This window comes from Acomys minous (genome assembly GCF_964271855.1).
Source record: "Acomys minous genome assembly, chromosome: 2".
Taxonomy (NCBI): Eukaryota; Metazoa; Chordata; class Mammalia; order Rodentia; family Muridae; genus Acomys; species Acomys minous.
In genome coordinates, this window is record NC_140484.1 from 57040275 (window position 1) to 57059105 (window position 18831).

General features: G+C 46.8%; 2 protein-coding genes across 5 annotated transcripts; both read left to right on the forward strand.

The window, feature by feature from the left end:
* The first annotated feature begins 9121 nt into the window (after nucleotides 1-9121).
* On the forward strand, nucleotides 9122-10537 carry LOC311592927 (uncharacterized protein). The gene has a single exon (XM_084773826.1). The coding sequence runs from the start codon at nucleotides 9175-9177 to the stop codon at nucleotides 10093-10095; it is 921 nt and encodes a 306-aa protein (XP_084629952.1). The 5' UTR covers nucleotides 9122-9174; the 3' UTR covers nucleotides 10096-10537.
* A 6744-nt stretch (nucleotides 10538-17281) lies between these two features.
* LOC311592933 (uncharacterized protein) lies at nucleotides 17282-18533 on the forward strand. Of its 4 annotated transcripts, none has more exons than XM_084773834.1 (2): nucleotides 17282-17671; nucleotides 17750-18533. In XM_084773834.1, the coding sequence occupies exons 1-2, from the start codon at nucleotides 17359-17361 to the stop codon at nucleotides 18094-18096; spliced, it is 660 nt and encodes a 219-aa protein (XP_084629960.1). In that variant the 5' UTR covers nucleotides 17282-17358; the 3' UTR covers nucleotides 18097-18533. The 4 variants fall into 4 exon arrangements, with proteins under 4 accessions (XP_084629960.1, XP_084629961.1, XP_084629963.1 ...); XM_084773835.1 differs by having other exon boundaries at nucleotides 17798-18533; XM_084773837.1 differs by having other exon boundaries at nucleotides 17282-17575.
* The last annotated feature ends 298 nt before the right edge of the window (nucleotides 18534-18831 follow it).

Sequence of the window (18831 nt, forward strand, 5' to 3'; positions counted from 1 at the left end):
ACTTTGCATTTGCTGTTTCATTAGAACTCTTCCTGCTAGGTCAGATGTCCTCTCCTCAGATGGCCTCTTCCCAGCACCTGATGGGTTCTCAGCATGTCACAGCAGGCAGCTCTCATCTCTGTGTTACATCCTTATTCCCAGACTGCCTCTGGCAACTTCCCTGGTGAGTTAGTTGCTTCAAGAGGTTGTGAGGGAAACTGAGGACAGGTATTTCCTAACAGAGGGGATGTCAAGTGCAAGAGCCCTTCCTAGCTGAGGAATCACTCACACTCACATATAGCTGCCATTCTTGAGCCTTGAGTCGTCAACAGGCTGCACAGTTTGAATGCAGAGACCTTTTGCAGGCAGCTGGAAGAGGTCGGGGCAATGCCTACTGGTGGCTCCCTGCCTCCACCAGGAGGATGCATTGATGGGGTAGGGAAAAGGTGAGGATTCTCAGAGCATAGAGTTTCTTCAGCGTGGGAACGAGCAGCAGACACCAGGTCACCTGAATGCCAGGCACAGCTGGGCTGCTGCAAGATGCACATGATGCTAGCTAAGCAATCGCAGCAATGCCATGTATCTGTCCCTTGAGGGCCAGTGCCCTCCCCTAACAGCTGTGAGAATGACCAAGTCTTTCCTGGAAAACATGGGGCCATGGAGGAGGGCAGTAAGGATGTGGCCTGGCAGGCAGGTGGTCATCTGCAGAGGTCAGGTGTGGTATTGTTGTAATGGTCACCTGGTCACTATGAGGGTCAGCATTGATGGACTCTTGTCATGCTCACTGCCCTGGGGCTATAGTGGGCAGATGAATAATCAGCTGAGGTGATCATTATCACTGTTGTGACAACATGTACCAGGCATTATTAGGTAAGTTGTAGTGGTCACCATGGTGGTTAGTCTAGTGGTCAGTGTAGGAGTCACTGCGGTGCTCAGTCATAGTGGTCACCGTGATGCTTAGTGTAGTGGTCACTGTGGTGATCAATGCAGTGGTCACTTTGGTGGTCAATAAAAGTGGTCACTGTGGCAATCAGTTACAGTAGTCACTGTGATGGTCAGTGTTATAGTCACAGTGCTGGTCAATCATGGTGGTCACTGTGGTGGTTAGTGTAGTGGTCACTGTGGTGGTCAGTCAAAGTGGTCAGTATGGTGTTCAGTCATAGTGGTCACTGTGATGGTCAGTCACAGTGCTCACTGTGGAGGTCAGCGTAGTGCTCACTACATAATGGTCACTGTGGTTGACAGTTTTACTGTAATGGTCATTTTAATGGTAAGCTATGATGGCTGCCTGTGCTGTGCTGGTTGGCTGCCATATCCAGCTGTGGTCACAAGTTGTGTTAGTCAGCTGGACTGGTTACTGTGGTAACCAGTTGTAATGGTCAGCTACAGTGTGTGGTGACTTCAGTGAGCACAGCCCCATAGGCTCATGTATGTAGAGGATTAGGAGGTGTGGTCTCCTTCAGGAAGACATTTCCCTGGGTTCAATCCCCACTTCATGCCAATGTCTCTCTTTCTCTCTGCCTCATGCCTGTGGGGGAGATGTGAGCTCTCAGCTGTGCCCGGTGGTGGCCTACCTGCCTGCCTCCATGCTTCCTGCCATCATGGCCATGGACACGCCGTCCTAAACTGTAAGCAACTTCCTGATTAAATGCTTTCCCCTATAAATTGCTTTGGTTGTGGTGTTTTATTACAGCAACAGTGAAGTAACTAAGACAGACAGATAAATGGATATAATGACAAGCAGGGAATGGATGGACAGAAGGATAGATTCTGGATAGATGGACAGACAGGTATACAGGCAGATGGGTGGACAGACAAGCAGAACAACCAGTGATTCTTTTCTCTTTTAGAAAGGATCTCACTGTGTAGCCCTGGGTACCCTGAAATTCACTGTGAAGACCAAACTAGACTGCGACTCAGACTCACCTGCTTCAGCCACACAAGCACTGCTGGGAGTAAAGGCGCCATAGCAGCTGCCTGTGTTTCCTGAGCACTTCTGAGCTGCTGTTCCTCTTGTTTCACTTAACTTGAATGAATGATGTTGGTGAAAATCAAACACTGAAAAATTAAGTCTCTTCACATAGATCTCTGTGCATTTAGGCCAGCCTGGTCTACAGAGCCAGTCTAGGACAGGCAAAGATATATAGAAAAAGCTTGTCTCAAAAAAAAAATCAGTCTTATTAAAATAGCCAGTGTCTTAAAATCCAAAGTCAACCAGGAGTGGGGCACAAACCTTGAATCTCAGCACTCAGGAGGAAGAGGCAGGAGGATCCCTGTCAGTTCGAGGCCAGCCTCCTCAACAGAATCCAGGACCCTGTCTTGAAAAAACAAAAGAACAACAAAAACAAATAAACAAAACAAAACAAAAAGAAAAGAAAAGAAAGAGAGAAAAAGAAAAATCCAAATCCATTTAAATTTCAAATTCCTCAATTTTGGACTCTTGTAAGATCAGAAACAAATACTTTCTCACTTCAAAAGGGTCAAGAGGGTCCAACAATATAAATAATTCAATGCCCCATGTCTGGGATTCATTCACACTCCTGGGTTCCTCCAAAGCGTTTTGGGGTCACCTCTCTGGCACTGCCCTCTGCAGCACATGCAGCTTCTCTTCTAGGATCCAGGTATCTACACCCCTCAGATGATGCTGTTCCTGGTGTCTCTCTCAAGGTGCTGGCATCTCCAAAATGCTCTTCTGCTGCAACTGGGCTGCACCTTCACCAAGAGCCTCTCCTGGGTTCTGTTCAGGGACTCCAACCCTGCCTCACAGGGCCAACCCTCAGCTATGCTCCAGGACCCCTTCATGCCTTCAAAACTAACACCACCTGACTGACTCTTACACTACCGAGTTTGGCTACCAGCAGACGGTACAGCCCTGGCCACCTCTGGACCACAGCCTCTGTGCATTGCTAACCAAGTTAACACTTCCAGGAGGTTGTCACCTCGATGATGCTCTGGTCTCCTCTTAGTCACAGCTGTTTCTTCAGCTGCAGCTGAGCAGCACCCACTGTTCTGGCAAAGCCCAGGTTTTCCTTTTGTGGTCTGGACTCTTGTTAAACACAACTGACTCTTCAGCTGTGGCTGAGCAGACACCACAGATCCTTCACACAATTGCACTGCTAGAGCCCTTGCTTCCCTCTGAAGCTCCACAAACCAGGCCTCTGGTGTCTGCACTGATGCCAACCGTGTTATCTTCCAAGGTCCAACACAACAGCCCACTGACCTTCCACACTCAATGACTTTTCTAGCCCAAAGGTCCAAACTCCTTTCACCATCTCCCCCTCCCCCTCAAAAAACCCAACAGGGTCAGTTGTCTCATGGCCATGTCCCACTATCCTTTTCCCTACTTCTGTTCTAGGTAGGGTTACCATAGCTCAATGGAAAACCATGGCAAAGGCAACGCGTGTGTCTCTGTGTGTCAGTGGGCATTTGCCTTATACTTGCACATCACTGTTCAGCATCTGGACAGGAACGCCTATGTGGCAGGACCCTGGAGGCAGTGGGTGATAAGAGCCATAGCGGGGTGCTGCTTACTAGCTTGCACCTCCTGTCTGGCTCTGTTGTGGGGTGTCCACCAGAGAAGACTGCTCAGACATGGATGTAGGCCAACAGGAATTCTGTATTAGCCAGGCAGCCGCTCCCCTGGGTGTCCGGGATCCCAGTGAAGCCCTGAGCCGTTCTGAGGCTGAGTTCTTAAGCCAGAGACCATTGTCTGGCTTGACATACTTCACTTAACAAGAACAGTGACCCAGAAGCAGAACAACAGAAGCCAAAAAAGTAAGGTTAGTACATTTAGAGCATATACCTGTATAATAGTATGTGCAGGTCACGAATGAGGTTCCCATGGAGACCAGAAGAGGGTATCGATCTCCTGGAACTGGTGATTGTCAGTGGCTATGAGAGTTTGGGAGGCAAGCTCAGGACCTCTGCAGGAGTGGTTAGGCTCCTTTAAAGTTACCTAGGCCAGCTTTCAAATCACTTTGTCACCCAAAAGGACCTGGAACCAGTGATCTTCTGGCCTCAGCCAGCCAAGTATGCCACCAGGCCAGGGCAGTGAAGGAGATTCTAAGAAGTTTGGAAGCTGTGACTGTCTCTACCCCACAAGATTTAGGTGATGTCGAGCAGCACCATGATGCCGCTCCCAGCTGTTAGGTAAACGAGAACAACCAAACCCCGAACCAATAAATGGAAAGAAACAATGAATAATAAGCCTGAAGTTAAGGAAGAATCTTTAAAAAAAAGAAAGAAAAGGGGGGATGGATAATTGGCTCAGAGAGGTTGAGAGCATTGGCTGCTCTTCCAAAGGTCCTGAGTTCAATTCCCTGCAACCATAGGGTAACTCATAACCATCTTAATGAGTGCCCTCTGGTGCCCTCTTATGGACAGTAGGCATACATGCAGCCAGAATACTGTATAAATAAATCAATCCTTTTAAAAATAGAAAAAGAAAGAAAGAAAAGAAAAGAAAAAGAAAACTACAGGGACCAATGAAGCAAAGAGTCAATTCTTTAAAAAGGTAAACAGGACTGACAAACCATTAGCCAAATGAGCTAAAAAGACACAGATTCAATAAACTTGAGGAAAAATGATGGATACTACAACATATACCACTGAAATCTAGAAAATTATTAGAGAATCCCTTGAAAGAATTATATCACAAAATTTTAAAAATTGGATAAATTTCTAGACATTTTGACCTACAAATATAAACTAAAGCAATGTAAAAGACTAAAGACATCAACACAGGCAGCAACAAAACCCTCCTAATAAAATGGTAGGTCTAGACAGCCTTTCAGCTGAATTTCTACCATACCCTAAAGTCAATGTTCTCAACGTATCACCTAAAACAGAAGAGGAAGAAATACTGCCAGCTCATCCTATAAAGCCAGTGTTACCCTGGTCTCAACACAGAAGAAAACTAAGGCCAATTTCCTTGATGACACAGACACAGAAGTCCTAAATAAAGTTTATGCAACAGTAATTCAATGATACATGTTCCGGTTAGACTATTTTTTTTGTGTTGTCAACTTCACTGTACAAACTAGCATTATCTAGGAACACAGAGCCTCAATTGAGCAATGGCCTCCATCAGATTGGCCTGTAAGGAAGTCTATGGCCCTTTTCTTGATTAAAGATTGATGTGGGAGGGTCTAACCGGCCATGAGTGTAACACCGTAGGCAGCTGATCCTGGGTTGTATAAGAAAGCAAGGCGAAGCAGGTCATGGCGGCCCACACCCGTAATCCCAGCACTCCAGAGGCAGAAGAGGCAGATCTCTGTGAGTTTGAAGCCAGCCTGGTCTACAAAGGGAATCCAGGACAGGCAGGGCTGTTATACAGAGAGACCACGATTCTAAAACAAAACAAACAAATAAAAAACAAACAAGCAATAGAGGAAGAAGAAAGAAGGAAAAAGAAAGCTAGAAGAGGGTCTGGAGAGATGGCTCCACAGCTAAGAGCACTGACATCTCTACCACAGGACACAGGTTTGAATCCAGGCATCTACATAGTGGCCACAGTTCCAGGAGATGCAGCAGCCTCTTCTGATGTCACAATCACTGCGCACTTGTGGTGTGCAGACATTCATGCAAGGAAAACACCCACACACATAAAATAAAAAAGTGTTTTTAAAAGGTAAATTACTGAAAATATTCTTTCTGGCAATGAGGACACATGATGCAGAGACAGAGACAAGACACACAGAATGGAGAAGGGAGAAGGAAGTGAGGAAGGAAGGAAGGAAGGAAGGAAGGAAGGAAGGAAAGAAGGAAGAAAGGAAGGAAAGATGGAAATAAGCTAAGAAGGAAGGAAGCTGAGCAAGCAAGTAGGCTACATTCCTCCATGATCTGCCTCTAGATTCCTGCCTTAAATGATATGGAAATGTCAGCTAAATAAGCTCTTCCCCTCCACAGATTGCTTTTGGTCAGTATTTTATCACAGAAACAGAAACCAAACCAGAACAATACATTTTATTTCTTTTTGTGTGTTTGGTTCGTTGGTTGGTTTATTGTTTTGTTTTGTTTTGTTCTTTTGAGACAGGGTTTCTCTGTGTACCCTTGGCTGTCCTGGACTCACTTTGTAGACCAGGCTGGCCTTGAACTCACAGTGATCTGCCTGCCTCTGCCCCCTGAGTGCTGGGATTAAAGACATGCTCCACCACCGCCCAGGGACAATACATTTTAAATCATACACCACAGACTACCATGATACCTTAGTGGGTAAAGGCATGTGCTACCAAGTTGGATGACCTGAGTTTGATCCCTGAGACCCACATGGAGGAAAAGAGAACGAACTCCTTCAAGTTGTCCTCTGACTGCCACTTGTAATTGTTGCCACTGGCACGTGTGTAATAATTTTTAAGTAATTAACATCAGAAATTCTAGAGATTATAATATTAGGCTTTGCATATAAAAATATTGATAGTTTGAAATGTAACACTGATCATGTGAAACATTTAAGATTTTAGACATAGCTGGTCATGGTGGCACACACTCTTATCCCAGCACTCTGGAGATGGAAACAAGAGAATCCCTGGTAATTTGAGGCCAGCCTGGTCTATTAAGTGAGTCCAGGACAGCCATGGCTACACAGAGAAACCCTGTCTTGAAATACCAGAAAAAAATAACAAAAAACAAACAAACAAAAAAACCAACGAAACAACAACAACAAAACCCTTAGACCTTACATTTATTGTTTTATTTGTGCATGCACACGCTCACACATTCGTCTTTATGTGCACCACGTGTATGTTTATGTCCTAGGAGGCCTGAAGACAGCATCCCCTAGGAAGTAGAGTTATAGACTGTGTGAACCACCACCTGTGTTCTGGAAACTGAATCTATGGCCTCTGGAAGAGCAGCCAGAGTTCTTAAGCCCTTATGTCCACTCAAGCCCCAAACTAGAATTTGAATTGGCAGCACAAAAAAGGCAATTGTAATTAAGTTGTTGTTGGTTTTTTTGTTTGTTTGTTTGTTTGCTTGGCTTTTTAAAACAGGGTTTCTCTGTTATCCTGCTTGTCATCCAGGCTGGCCTCAAACTCACAGTCATCCACCTGCCTCTGCCTCTCACGTGCTGGGACTAAAAGCATGTGCCACCAAATAAAAATTTAAGACCACCAACAAACCAATCATGAAAAAGGAAAGAATGGAACAACACTCTTTGCTCTCAATATAAAATAGATTCCTGGTGTGTCACTCCAATCTGTGATCAAGTATCAAAACTACAGCGGGAAAACACTAAGATGGGGTGGAATTCAGACCCCTCAATGAAATGATATTGTAATCTAGATTTGATAGTGTCTCCATTGTCAATCTCTCCCAATCCACTATTTTCTGTGATAGCTTTTATGATGCTAATTATTGATTGTGCCACAGGCACACCTTTATGATTGAGCATCAGCCTCTAAAATCCCAGAGACACAGATTTCTGGAGATGAGGCCAGACTCCACTTAAGCAGAATGCTTACTCAGAGTACCATGTGACTTTGCACTCCCTGGTGGTGATCTGAACAAAACCCCAGGTGACCAGAGACTTGAGAATGGCAAAGTTTTAACCCTAAGACCTTTGAACTGAGCCCCACCTCCCTCTGTGGCACAGGTAAACTCACTACTCTAGACTGCTAAAACACCAGCCCCAGACATGCCATAAAACAGGGCCTCAAAGCCTTCAGACACACCTGCTGGAGTCCACAGCTGTTTCAGGGACTAGTAGATGATGGAAAATTCTAGAACATTGCCTTCCTTCTCTCTCACAGGCTGAGAAGGCAGAGTGGAGGTGACTATGCATACTAAGCCTTTCCCTGATCCAGGCTCCTTGTCTGCTGTTGTCTCCTTGTAGACTATCTAATCAGACTCATAGAGTTATCTTTTCAAAACTCTTTCCTGATAAACAGACCAAGTGCCTCTATACTTACACACACACACACACACACACACACACACACACACACACACACACTGGTGTTTAGGTCTGCAGTGAGCCTTGCAGACTCAATCCCAGTCAACCATCTCTTCTCAGATTATGGAGCACAGCCATAGACAACAATGATGGTGCCTGAGAAGTGAGAAGGGTTTGGATCACCTGACCTCACTAGGATGGATGTGGGAGAAATGGCCATGTTTGTTCTTCAGTCACCGAAATCCCTTCCAGTTTGGACTAAATATTCCTGTTGAGGAGTTATTTTTTTACGCTGCACCAGCCAGCTTACAGTTTACTCACTGGCCCCATCCCTCTACCATACTAGCTGACCTGGAACACACCCAGCCTGCCTCTAGACATGGCTGTGAACCTGCAGGACCAACGGGTTTGCCTGGGATAATGCCAAAACTACTGTGTGGGAGGGCCTGTAGGCAGCTCTCTATCCTCCCTGATCAAGGCAGACTACAGACCACCATCTGCCTTACAGATTTCATTAAGTCTTCACAGTCTGGCTCTGAGGTTGTTCACCATCCACAGACAAACAGGGTCTTCATAGAGGGGACAGACAGGGGTACATGGTAGCACACAACAATTTTAAAGTGATCTGATGCCCTCTTCATATATACCTGCTGGTGTATGTGCAAGCAGATCACTGTATAAATGAAGAAGAAGAAGAAGAAGAAGAAGAAGAAGAAGAAGAAGAAGAAGAAGAAGAAGAAGAAGAAGAAGAAAAAGAAACAAACAAAAGAAATCCCCACAGACTCTGCAGAGAAGTATCTAAGGAGGATATAGGTCACTGTTAGCACATGTGACAGACTTGCACCTGAGACCCAGCCAACACAAGATAATTGCAGAGTGGGTGAGAAATGTGCACCAGGGGGCTTGAGAGATGGCTCAGACATTAAGAGCACTGTCTGCTCTTCCAGAGGTTCTGAGTTTAATTCCCAGCAATCACATGGTGGCTCACAACCATATATAATGTGATTTGATGCACTCCTCTGGCCTACAGGTGTACATGCAGGCATAGCACTGTATACATAATGATAAATAAGTTAATTAATAAATCTTAAAAAAAAAAAAAGAAATGTGCACCAGGAAGGAAATAGGAAACAGATATACAGCTAGGAAAACACACACAACAACAGGGAAGTGACCATGTGCAGCCTCACACCTGACCTGGGCAGGGATATAAAGGCTCCAGGCTCAGGAGGCTCCATACCTGCACATCTTCCCTCTCCACCTTCTCCTCTGACCTGCTCCATCCTCAACCCAACACCAGAACCATGAGCTGCTGTGGCTGTTCAGGAGGCTGTGGCTCCAGCTGTGGGGGCTGTGGCTCCTGCGGCTCCTGCTGCTGCAAGCCTGTGTGCTGCTGCAAGCCTGTGTGCTGCTGTGTGCCCACCTGTTCCTGCTCCAGCTGTGGAGGCTGCAAGGGAGGCTGTGGCTCTTGTGGAGGCTGCAAGGGAGGCTGTGGCTCCTGTGGAGGCTGCAAGGGAGGCTGTGGTTCCTGTGGAGGCTGTGGCTCTTGTGGGGGCTGCAAGGGAGGCTGTAGCTCCTGTGGAGGCTGTGGCTCCTGTGGGGGCTGCAAGGGAGGCTGTGGTTCCTGTGGGGGCTGCAAGGGAGGCTGTGGTTCCTGTGGAGGCTGTGGTTCCTGTGGAGGCTGTGGCTCCTGTGGGGGCTGTAAGGGAGGCTGTGGCTCCTGTGGGGGCTGCAAGGGAGGCTGTGGCTCTTGTGGGAGCTGTGGCTCCTGTGGGAGCTGCAAGGGAGGCTGTGGCTCCTGTGGAGGCTGCAAGGGAGGCTGTGGTTCCTGTGGAGGCTGTGGCTCTTGTGGGGGCTGCAAGGGAGGCTGTAGCTCCTGTGGAGGCTGTGGCTCCTGTGGGGGCTGCAAGGGAGGCTGTGGCTCCTGTGGGGGATGCAAGGGAGGCTGTGGTTCCTGTGGAGGCTGTGGCTCCTGTGGGGGCTGCAAGGGAGGCTGTGGCTCCTGTGGGGGATGCAAGCCCTGTTGCTGCCAGTCCAGCTGCTGTAAACCCTGCTGCTGTCAGTCCAGCTGCTGCCAACCCTGCTGTTGTCAGTCCAGCTGCTGCAAGCCCTGCTGCTCTCAGTCCAGCTGCTGCAAGCCCTGCTGCTCTCAGTCCAGCTGCTGCAAGCCCTGCTGCTGCAAGCCCTGCTGCTCTGTCCCTGTGTGCTGCCAGTGCAAGATCTGATGTAGCAGCCAGAGGCTTCATGTGGTTTCCCTCAACTACAACTTGGGATGCCACTGCTCTCATTGTTCCCAGGACACTTCCTGGTCCTGTGGGCCTCTGGTTCCTGTGACATGCCTCTGGCATTTTCCTCTGCAACACCTACCTGTTTTATTCCCTGGAGGAAGTATACATTCCCACTCTCAGGCATGCACCTTCTTTATGTTAGTCTCTTCTGCTCTGCTTTGCCTCTTCAACTCTTCTAATGGACATAACCACATTCCTGTGCTTTGTTAAGAATGTCAGGGGGAACCACCCCTTGCTCTCACCCAGACTTATTTTTCCTGCTTCTCTGACTGTTAGCTCTGCCCAGCAGGGCTTCCTTCCTGTGACAGTGGAGGAAGTTCCATCTTTGCCTGTTAAACTTGAATTAAATCCCAATTTAATAAAAGGTTCTTTGCTCACTACAGATAATTCTGTCCATGTATGTGGTCTGGTGTCTTTTCTACTGCTGTGATAAAACACTCTGACCAAAAGGAACTTACGAAAGGGTTTATTAACTCACACTCCAGGCCACGGGCCATCATTTAGGGAAGTGCAGGAACTCAAACAAGAACTTGAGGAAGAAACCAGGAGGAATGCTGTTTGCTGGCTTGCTTACAGGATCATGCTCACTAGCTTCCAGCCCAGGACAGACTGCCCAGAGAATGGTGCAGCCCATAATAGGCTGGATCCTCCTACAGCAATTAATAGTCATGCAATCCCCCACAGACATGCTCATAGGCCAATCTTGTCTAGGCAATCCTTGAGCTGAGATTCCCTTCTCAGGTGACTTCCAGGCTGTGTTGGGTTGATAGTTAAAACTGACTATGACAGTGTGGTTCTCTGCACCACAGTACATTCCGTGGTTGAGTCACTCCAGGAAATCTATACCCAGTCCACAAGCGCACAACAAACACCACCCACCTGTGTCCTCAGCCCAGAGGCATCCAAACGCCCTCGTTATAGCCCTAGTAGGTAAGTGAGGTGATATTTTGGAATGGGGAGCTGGAACGGGAGTGCTGGCCTTGACTCAGAGCCCTGAGATTTAAGCCATCATTGCCTGGATCCAGTAGATGGACCCGAGGCCTCTTTCTTCTCTCACTGGCCTCAGTTTCCCCAACTATACAAACAGGGAGGCAGCAAGGTGAAGGCAAGAGTCCCTGCATCTTTACACATCCTCTGTGATGCAGGAAGACACCCACAGGATTCCTTCACAGACCACTGCCATGCGTATTTGCTTCCTGGGGCTGACAGGCACTTGGGACTATATCAAGGTTCCAGCTCTTTGTCTCATCCAGGACCCCATAAAGCTGCAGGAGAGTTAAGCTGATCATCAGGACACATGGCAGGAACTCTTATGTGTGACTAGAATCTAAGACGCCCATCAAACCTCCTCACCTCGTCCAAATAATCAAACCCTAATCTAAATGCTGCTATGCAGGTGTCTGCGTTTTAAGTCCTGTTTCGATATGTTCTATGTTACTTGCACAAAACCCTGGCTTGACCAAGACACATACTTTGGTTGAAGAACATGGAGAAATTAAGCTAAGACGCAGCTGGAAGCTTCCTCCTTGCTGGCTAGGCCTCACAGTGCTAGACGGTGCTACGCGGGCTGCTAGGAGAGAGTTGTCATCCATGGTCTTACTTTGCTTTGAGCTTTACAAGCAATACCAACAGCCAGCCAGCAAAGATGTATCTACTGCCTCAGTAGTGGCATGATTCTTTGGAAGCAACCAATGGCTTTCTGATTGGATTTAAGGTCCACTACACAGAAAGATATTTACATCTGGTAATGCAAACCTGGTCAAAAACTCACAGCTGGGGAGGCCACATGGCCTGGTCGGGAAGCTGCTGCTATAGTTCTGCTAGATGAGCATAACGTAGTCATCAAATTGCCTTCTGGATTATGTTCATGCCCACAGATTAGCACTGCTGTCAGCTTTGATCAGAGAAGCGTCTTTTTTGCAGAGACTCATAATTGGTCCAAGTTCTGGGGATCAGTCACTGTTGAATGCTCAACCCTAAGTGGAGCATTCAGATAACCTCCTCAAAGGCCCATGGAACACGGAAGGAAATGGGGCAGAAAGAATGTACAATCAGACCTCAGTGGCACACTGCTATAATCCCAGCACTTAGGGAGGCAGAAGCAGGTGGCTCACTGTGAGTTCAAGGCCAGCCTGATCTACAAAAGGAGTTCAAGACATCCAAAGCTACACAGAGAAACCTTGTCTCTCAAAACAAACAAGCAAACAAACAAAAAGAATGTACATTCAGGAGGAAGGGGAGAGTGGTGTGGAATGCCTACATGGCTGCATGATATAGCCATTGGACCTTTGACCCCTCAGCAGCTGTGATTAACTATATGAGACCTCCACATAATTGAGTCTGTCACCTCTGTCATGGGCAGAGAGGCTTACAAGACCCCACCCTCCTTGGGGCATATGGGCAGCTAATGGTTTCTCGGAAAGGGAGAGACGTTTTCTTCAGTTGTGTAGGTTCTCGTAAGGTGCTCATGCTCCTATGAACAAGCCATCACCCATTCCTCTATAAGCAACACTAACTAAACTCAATGGCTCACCACAAAAAGTATAAAGTCAAATCATCAGGAGTGTGAGGGGGACAGGACTACAAAACAAGGAAAACAGACTCTAATTTTTAAAAATGTTCACTGTCAATGTAGAAGACCTGGTGGGACCTGCAAAAATATATTAGAATTAACAAACAAATTTAAGGTCACTTTACAGAAAGCAATCCTAGAAAGAAGAGAATGAGATTGAAAATTTGGCTTTACCCTCACAACACTAGTGTGAAAAGCATGTGAATAAATTTAGCAAAATCTTTTATCCGTGCAATAAATTCTACAAAACAAGGTTAAAGTCAACAAAAGTAGAGAGAGCCTATGACCATGGGTCAATACACCCAATACCGTGAATTCTCTCCAAAGTGATCTATAAGTTGATATCATCCCTGTTAAAGGCCAAGCAAATATTTTTGTAAAATTTGTTAAATTGATGTAGCCAAGCCTTGCCTGGCACAATGCTTTAGTCCCAGCACTTGGGAGGCAGAGGAAGGTGGATCTCTGTGAGTTCAAGGCGAGCCTGGTTTACAAAGTGAGTCCAGGACAGCCAAAGCTGTTGCACAGAGAAACTCTGTCTTGAAAGAAACAAACAAACAAAATATTTGTAATTGAACCATTAATATAGCTATTAAATTATTTCTATGCTAATCTGCTTTCTGCAGCTTTGATAAACACCATGACCAAAAGCAACTTGGGAAGGAAAAGGTCTATTTCTTCTTACAGCTTACAGTCCATCATGAAGGGAAATCAGGGTAGGATTTGGCGGCAGACTGAAGCAGAGGCCATGGAAGAATGCTGCTTCCTGCCTTGCTCAGCCTGCCTTCTCAGGCAACCCAGGACCACCTGCCCAGGGGTGGCCCCACCCACAACAGGATGGGTCTTCCCACATCAATTACCAAGAAAGAAAATGCTCCAAAGACATAGCCGTGAACCAGTCTGAGAGAGTCAATTCTTTAGTCGAGGGACCCTTTTCCCAAGTGTGTCAAGTTGACAACTGAAGCTAACTATGTATGATATTATCCAAATGGGGAAAAATGTATTCTTTAAACATACAGAAATATAGAAAGGTCCACTAAATATAATATGAAAATGTATTTACTAGCATTCACCATCAGGGAATTTAAAGCCATGAGACCCAACTGATTCCTATCAGAATTAGGAGGGTAAGAAAAACCACAGTGGCAAGTACTAAGAAGAATATGGGGCCACGGAAGCTGCAGTCTCTCTAGTTGCTCTAGGGGGTACAACCCACCGGAACACTGGGATTACTCTGGCTATGCCATCACACTTACTCTTACTAACAGGAAATGAGAGGAGAGCACATATCCACAAAGCAAATGTACACAGTAATTTTATTAATTTTAAAAAGTGGAAACAACCTAAATGTCAGTCAAAAGGCAAATGAGGAAATGCAGTCTATAGTGGAATATTACTCAGCAGTACAAAGAAAGAAATTGCACGTGCCTGCACAGATTCGTCACAGACAGGTTGTACCTAGGAAATGGATCCGGCATGGAGGAACAGAAACTCTGTGTAAGAATCACTCAAGGTTAAGAGTTCTTTAATGACAGGGAAAAAAATTGACAGAGTCAGGTGTTACAGGATATTTGATTATTGTACACTGAAAACCTAATTGTTAGCAAAATATAAAAGCCTAAATAGATATTGGTTTGTCAGATGCAGTTGGGGTGTGTCCTGAAGAGATGGGGTTTCGGTGTGCCTTGGAAAGCCTCTGTAGAATTCGAAAGAGTGGAAAGTCCCTGCCTATTTGAAGGTCTTGAGGTCTTTGCTCTATGACCCGAGGCAGTCAGCTGTGAGGCCTCCAGCTACCCCACAGGAAAGGTGAAATGGTTTGGCCCCTACTGAGTTAGCTCGGAGCACCCATTGTGATGATGGTGACGTGGTTCAACTGGCCAAGGGTAGAGGAGGAGGAGCTAGAGCCTTAATGTGAAGCAATTGGACCTTTGCTAGAGCTAGCCTCTTTCTCTCTCTGTGAGCTTGCAGGGACATCAGAGAAGTAGCTGGCAGGACACAGGTAAAAACAGAATTCTAGGAAAAAGAGTTAAGGGACCCTTTCGGGTTTGGAGGAGCCAAGAGAAAGGTTGACTAGCTAGGTAGAACGACACAGAAAGAGATCTTTAGGACTGGCTCAGTGATTAAGAGCATTGGCTGCAGCCAGGCGTAGTGGCGCATGCCTTTAATCCCAGCACTCGAGAGGCAGAAGCAGGTGGATCTCTGTGAGTTAGAGGCCAGCCTAGTCTACAAAGAGAGTCCAGGACAGCCAAGGCAACACATAAAAACCCTGTCTCGAAAAACGAGAGAAAGAGTGAGTGAGTGAGTGAGAGAGAGAGAGAGAGAGAGAGAGAGAGAGAGAGAGAGAGAGAACTGACTGCTCTTCCAGTGGACCTGAGTTTAATTCCCAGCAACCACATGTCAGCTCACAACTGTCTGTAACTCCTGCTCCTGGGGATCTGACTCCCTCACATATGCAGGCAAAACACCAATGTACATAAAATAAGTAAAAACTTTAAAAATATTTATTTATTTATTATGTACACAGTGTTTTGTCTGCATGTACAACTGCATACAAGAAAAGGGCACCAGATCTCATTTAGATGGTTAGGAGCCACCAATGTGGTTGCTGGGAATTGAACTCAGGACCTTTGGAAGAGCAGTCACTGAGCCATCTCTCCAACCCCAGTAAATTTTTTTTAAGGAAAAGAAAAAGATTTCTAAAGAGCTAGTAGTTTAGTTATAGAGTTAGGCTTGTCTAGCTGGGTGTGGTGGTGCATGCCTTTAATTCCAGCACTCGGGAAGCAAAGGCAGGCAGATCTCTGTGAGTTCGAGGCCAGCCTGATCTACAGAGTGAGTCTAGGACAGCCAAGGCTACACAGAGAAACCATGTCCCAAAAAACAAACAAACAAAAATCAGACTTATAAATAGATAGATTGTATATAATTCAGAAAATAAAATTACCTTGCTAAGATAACAGGCTTTTACCTCAATTTAATCCTCTTTGTCTTTATTGGTATAACTATTAGGTAATTTAAACAGTTTCAGCCAAGGAGAGTGAGTGATGGTGACAAGAGAGGTGTTGGAAACCTGTGCTGATATAAGCAGTGCACATCCAATGACAGGTCACAGCGGCAAGTGTCAGAATCACATACTGTGCAAGTCAAATGGAACAAATATCAGAAATTACATATAAAAGCCAGTAACAGAAAGATATCAATAGATAGATGAGTGGTAGATGGCAGATACATACATATGTGACATAGATAGATAGATAGATAGATAGATAGATAGATAGATAGATGATAGATAGATAGATAATATGTAGATGAGACGATAGATGATAGCCAGTCCACATTATTAGATACCCATTGTAGCAACATTCCATCTCCAATGTCAACCTCTGTTCTTACTATCTGGTAAATACAAAATTGTGGTACACCTTGTTTCACAAATGTATCACCAACGGGTGCGGTGGTCACGCCTTTAATCCCAGCTCTCCAGAGGCAGAGGCTGGTAGATCACTGTGAGTTCAAAGCCAACTTGGTCTACAAAGAGAGTTCCAGGACAGGCAGGGCTGTTACAAAGAGAAACTCCGCCTGGAAAAACAACAACAACAACAACAACAACAAAAAAAAAAAAAAAAAAAAAAAAAGAAAAGAAAAGAAAAGAAAAGAAAAAAAAAGAAAAATACCACCACCCAGAGTTCTTGGAGTCCATCTCAGTGTCACAGACTGACATGGGGTTGTCCATGATCCCTCTGGAAGCTCTGAAGGAATGTCTATTCCTTGCCTCCTTCAGCTCCTCATAGCTACCAGTGGTCCAGGTTATGGGATTTCCATCACTCGGATCTTCCAGTCTCTCTGCTTTATCTACACATCTTTCTCTTCCATTGGTGTCAAACCTTTTGTACTAAGAATGCGCCCTAGATCACCCCTTAGTGAAACATTCTCATTTTACAGAGACCTATAAAGGCTCTAATTCCTAACAAGATAACTTTTACAGGTGTCATAGTGAGGATGTAATTTCTTTTCTTTTTCTTTTTGTTTTTTTGTTTTGTTTTGTTTTGGTTTTGTTTTTTTGTTTTCAAGACAGAGTCTTTCTGTGTTAGCCTTGGTTGATCTGGACTCACTTTGTAGACCAGGCTGACCTTGAACTCACAATGATCCCCCTGCCTCTGCCTCCCTGGGATTAAAGGTGTGTGCCACTACTCCCAGCTTGAGGGTGTCATTTCTGGGGCCATTAATGATTCTAACAAGTGAACCTAGAAAGAAAATTCCAAACAGAGCTGGTATAAAAGAACCTGGACATGATAGTCACCCCAAGTCACATGCACATGGCAGGTGACCCACCATCTGGGAGCATCTAGGAAGTAGAGACCAAAGTTATCATGAACAAGGAAGCAATCAAGTTGGAAACCTAAAAAAAAACAATCACCAGTGCATGCAGTCAGCAGAAAACCAGGGAAATAGAGGGAAATAGGCACAACAAACAAAAACTACATCAAGGAAATATCCTGAAGACACAGGGAAGTGACCAGCAACACCCTGGGCAGGGATATAAAGGCTCCAGGTTCAGGAGGCTCCACACCTGCACATCTTCCCTCTCCACCTGCTCCTCTGACCTGCTCCATACTCAACCCAACACCAGAACCATGAGCTGCTGTGGCTGTTCTGGAGGCTGTGGCTCCAGCTGTGGGGGCTGTGGCTCCAGCTGTGGGGGCTGTGGCTCCAGCTGTGGGGGCTGTGGCTCCTGCTGTTGCAAACCTGTGTGCTGCTGCAAGCCTGTGTGCTGCTGTGTGCCCACCTGTTCCTGCTCCAGCTGTGGAGGCTGCAAGGGAGGCTGTGGCTCCTGTGGAGGCTGTGGTTCCTGTGGGGGCTGCAAGGGAGGCTGTGGTTCCTGTGGGGGCTGCAAGGGAGGCTGTGGTTCCTGTGGGGGCTGCAAGGGAGGCTGTGGCTCCTGTGGGGGTTGCAAGGGAGGCTGTGGCTCTTGTGGAGGCTGTGGCTCTTGTGGAGGCTGCAAGGGAGGCTGTGGCTCCTGTGGAGGCTGTGGCTCCTGTGGAGGCTGCAAGGGAGGCTGTGGCTCCTGTGGAGGCTGTGGCTCCTGTGGGGGCTGCAAGGGAGGCTGTGGCTCCTGTGGGGGCTGCAAGGGAGGCTGTGGCTCCTGTGGGGGCTGCAAGGGAGGCTGTGGCTCCTGTGGAGGCTGTGGTTCCTGTGGGGGCTGCAAGGGAGGCTGTGGCTCCTGTGGGGGCTGTGGTTCCTGTGGAGGTTGCAAGTCCAGCTGTTGTCAGTCCAGTTGCTGCAAACCCTGCTGCTGCCAGTCCAGTTGCTGCAAACCCTGCTGCTGCCAGTCCAGCTGCTGTGCCCCTGTGTGCTGCCAGTGCAAAATCTGAGATACTGGACAATCTAGTGGCCAGCTGAGGTCTTCCATTCTCTTCATTAAGGTGGGGTTGGGTGGAGTTGGCTGTTCTCATTGTTCACAGAGCACTCTCTCCAATATCACCCGGACCCCTGTGAGATGTTCTTTCTCAGAGATATGGCTTTCTCCACTACTCAGCCACAGTTTTGCAGGAGGTTAGTGGCCACAGGGACTTTCTGACTCTTCCTTGGCCACTGCCCACACCTCCCAGAAGACTGTTGAGGCAAGGACCTGCAGCACCTGGTGAAGGGCACCTGTGCCAGGTTTCTCAGCAGGGAAGGGCAGCACACTGGCCACACCACACCACTTCCTCCCACCAGCACAGTCCACAGAGGTTCCTCCTTCATGTCATTTTTATACCTGTCTCTTCTGTTTTCCCTCAATAAAATCATCTCTGTCGCTGAAAAATAATCCTCCTTCAGTGTTGTCTTTTCATTTCCATCACTGTTTGTGTGCTGTGGAATGACAAGTTCATTGTCAGTGGGCTCCTGGGAGACCCAGGAGAAGGGTCTCTGTGGAGCTCGGAAGGGTGGTACCAGGGCGGAGTAGCACTTGGCCAGCCGTTGATGCAAGGAAGTTACTCTTTACAAACAGATATATGATGAGTGTGTAGAAGAACATGGCCCCCCTGCCTCTCAGAGGATTTCCAGCATTCTCCGGGCAGGACTCCTCTGGGTATCCTGGACTGTAGGTCACCCCTGCACTCTGC

Bases quoted from the DNA above. Each gene is read 5' to 3' on its own strand.
- LOC311592927 (XM_084773826.1), top strand. From the start codon at position 9,175: ATGAGCTGCTGTGGCTGTTCAGGAGGCTGTGGCTCCAGCTGTGGGGGC.
- LOC311592933 (XM_084773834.1), top strand. From the start codon at position 17,359: ATGAGCTGCTGTGGCTGTTCTGGAGGCTGTGGCTCCAGCTGTGGGGGC. The intron at 17,672-17,749 runs GTTGCAAGGGAG...GCTCCTGTGGAG, and splicing joins AGGCTGTGGCTCCTGTGGGG to GCTGTGGCTCCTGTGGAGGC.